Raw genomic sequence first — 2,930 nt, 5'->3', positions numbered from 1 at the left:
CAGTCAAATGCATAGTAATTGTTTTGGGAGATGATATTTTTATCCTTGTAAAGCATCTCTCTGTTATGTATTATTATCATTTTTTTGAATGTATAATGTAAGCAATTGAGTGTGTTCCTCTTTGTTGGATTTTGTGCTTGTGTCTGGATGAGACTTGTAGGTGATCTCAAACTAAGTACATTGGTGGTGGTATGCTCTTGGAATCTACATCTGATCCCTATTTGTTCTCAGTTCCCCTTTGTCTTACTTTTTCTTGGGTGCTTTAATTGTAATTCTAGAACTTTTTACTATCCCATTTTCTTCCTTTTTACTGGCGCTGATATAACCTAAATGTGTTGCAAGCGCCGTAAAACCATTAAAAAAAAACAAAACAAACCTCAGCCCTCCTGATTACCAAGAAGTCTGATGTCATGTATGGAATGTTCTGTTTTTTCTTGTTTTCTTTTTCATCTGGCTTTGTCTGGCAATGTTTCATACACACCTTTGCAGATCTTTAACATAAAACCGTTATACAGCTATCTCTTGTCCATGCTACTTGAGGTGATATCAACTATAGTTATTATTTGATACAGTAGTGCCAAGCTTAACAATAGAGAAGAATGGTGGAAAGTGATGAGAGCTGCATCCCGTGTATCTCGCCGACGATCATCGGATCATGGGATGAATGAATTAATAAAATTTGATGCAAGAGTTAATGCCGGGATTGAAAAGAGTGAGTATTATTAATACTCACTCTTTTCAATCCCGACATTAACTCTTGCATCAAATTTTATTCATTCATTCATCCCATGATCTGATGAATTATAAATGTTAGAATGATTTGTTCATAGAGATGTTATGGTTTTTGGCCAATGGCCTAAAATAAAGTCTTGAAACTTGTTTTCTAAACTTCAAAAACGTTAATTCGTCTAATTCTGATCATATTGGCTACATAGTTAATATTCTCCATCTAAGTCATTCAAAACAATAACGATTTGAGAAAAATGATCTTTTTTTGTGTGTGACTTTTTGATATTAAAAGTACAAAGACATTTTGCCCTAGAGGTCCATGTCATCGAATCCAAAGTTTTCCATATAGAGGGGCACAATTCCAGGTTTTTGAGTAGGTTGGGGCGGCAAATTCTCGCTTTCTGGCGACGTTTCATGTCCGTCATCGCCGCCATTATTTGGGCCATCAGCATGCTGTGAGTCAACGTCATCGATTGGTTCACTGAAGTCACGTGGGTTGTCCTTATTGAAGTTCGGATTGACAAAACCAGTGTTGTCCATTTTTCTTCTCTTCGGTACCAAATTTTGATCACCATCAAGGCCATCGTTTTCTTCTTTCTCTGTCATGCCGTGATGGAAAGAAAGGGGGCGGGATCCATTCCTTAATCCAGAATCATTCGGCAAACCCTTTACCTCACTCTCTTCATCTATAGGACTTGATGATCTGGGGTCAGACGGACCCTCCCCACCAAACAGGGGATTCAAATATCCTCCAGTCTGAAGATATCGTCTCTTTACGTTGCCATTTTCACCGTCCTCTTCTTTTTCAGTTTGTCCATAATGGAACGAAATGGGGCGTGATCCACGTTCTCCTGATAATGATCTATTTGTGTCGTAGTCAGCGACATCCTCAGGGCTGAGGGGTGGAGGAGGCGGTGGGAAAGATAAATCATCATCTCCGTTCTCTTGTTCAGTTCTATTAATGTAAGTTGCACCTTCTTCCTGATTGCTGCACGTGGGTGGTGACGCTGCCGTCAAGTGAAAGGTTGATGTCTTTGAAGTGTCGGGTTTCTTTGGAATTGGGGGAACATTTTTTGAGGTCGTCGGAGTGGTATATTCTACCGGGGCCCCGTCGGGAACTTCGTAACCACCTGACCCATTTGAACGTTTGGATCGATCTGAAATTACGATAATGATAAATAAGAATGTGCTAATAATAATGATGATGATGATGATGATACATAGTCATAATAATAATAATAATAATAATAATAATAATAATAATAATAATAATAATAATAATAATAATAATAATAATAATAATATATAATATATATAATAATAATAATAATAATAATAATAATAATAATAATAATAATAATAATAATAATAATAATAATAAAATAATAATAATAATAATAATAATAATAATAATGATAATAATAATAATAATAATAATAATAATGATGATGATGATGATGTTAATAATGATGATTATGACGACGACGATGATGATGACCATGATGATGATGATGATGATGATGATGATGATGATGATGATGATGATGATGATGATGATGATATGCTTCTAAAACTAAAATAAAATGGTATTTTTAAAGTAGCTTTATTAAAAACGATATAAACTTTTCCCAAATACGCCTATGCTCACAGTTCATGGATTCTCTTTAATGTTTTTGTTTTTAGAACAAAATATCGTTTTCATTCTTTTCTTTTACTATCCCATCAACGCATGAAAATACTTTTTTTTACCATACCTCCATCAAATCCATTACTGTTGGGCATTTCATAACCACCCTCTCCTTCACCAGGAAAAAGGCCACCTGTAATGAAAGCAGCACAAATCACATTAATTTATATTGAGCAAGTTGTCCTTCAAAGTCATTAGGCCCATGTAGCCGGTATTTATAGCGTGAAACGCATACATTAAATGCTTGCTACCCTTCGGATAGGACACTAGTCTATCGCAAAGTAGTTTTCGTCAGATCAAACAGTAATAGGCCAAGTTACCCTATCATTGTATGCGACTATTTTGTCTAGACGCATACCATTCATAGAATAATGAATGCACTAGTTTATTTTAATTTTGAGTTTTAAAATGTAATGTGTGTGTATTGGGTCGGTATGACGTTTCAGTAAAAATCTTGAAAACGGTCAGTAGGGAAAGGGTTAAAGCTCTTTGAGTTTATTAAAGCTGTGGTCTA

The 2,930-nt window shown here is 35.2% G+C and overlaps 1 protein-coding gene across 1 annotated transcript in view; it reads right to left on the bottom strand.

Annotated features, from left to right (window-relative positions):
• Positions 1-879: 879 nt before the first annotated feature.
• LOC144974359 (uncharacterized) overlaps positions 880-2,930 on the bottom strand; it is a gene marked incomplete in the record, with an annotated part of 68,097 nt that continues 66,046 nt past the window's right edge. The window contains 2 exon segments of the mRNA XM_078917176.1: positions 880-1,886; positions 2,484-2,549. Of these exon segments, the coding sequence (XP_078773302.1) occupies positions 1,039-1,886; positions 2,484-2,549 (914 nt within the window).

Source organism: Berghia stephanieae, chromosome 6 (assembly GCF_034508935.2).
Source record: "Berghia stephanieae isolate SIO BIC M18660-M18661 chromosome 6, UCSD_Bste_1.3, whole genome shotgun sequence".
Lineage (NCBI taxonomy): Eukaryota > Metazoa > Mollusca > Gastropoda > Nudibranchia > Aeolidiidae > Berghia > Berghia stephanieae.
This window is presented reverse-complemented; position numbering and strand designations above follow the sequence as displayed.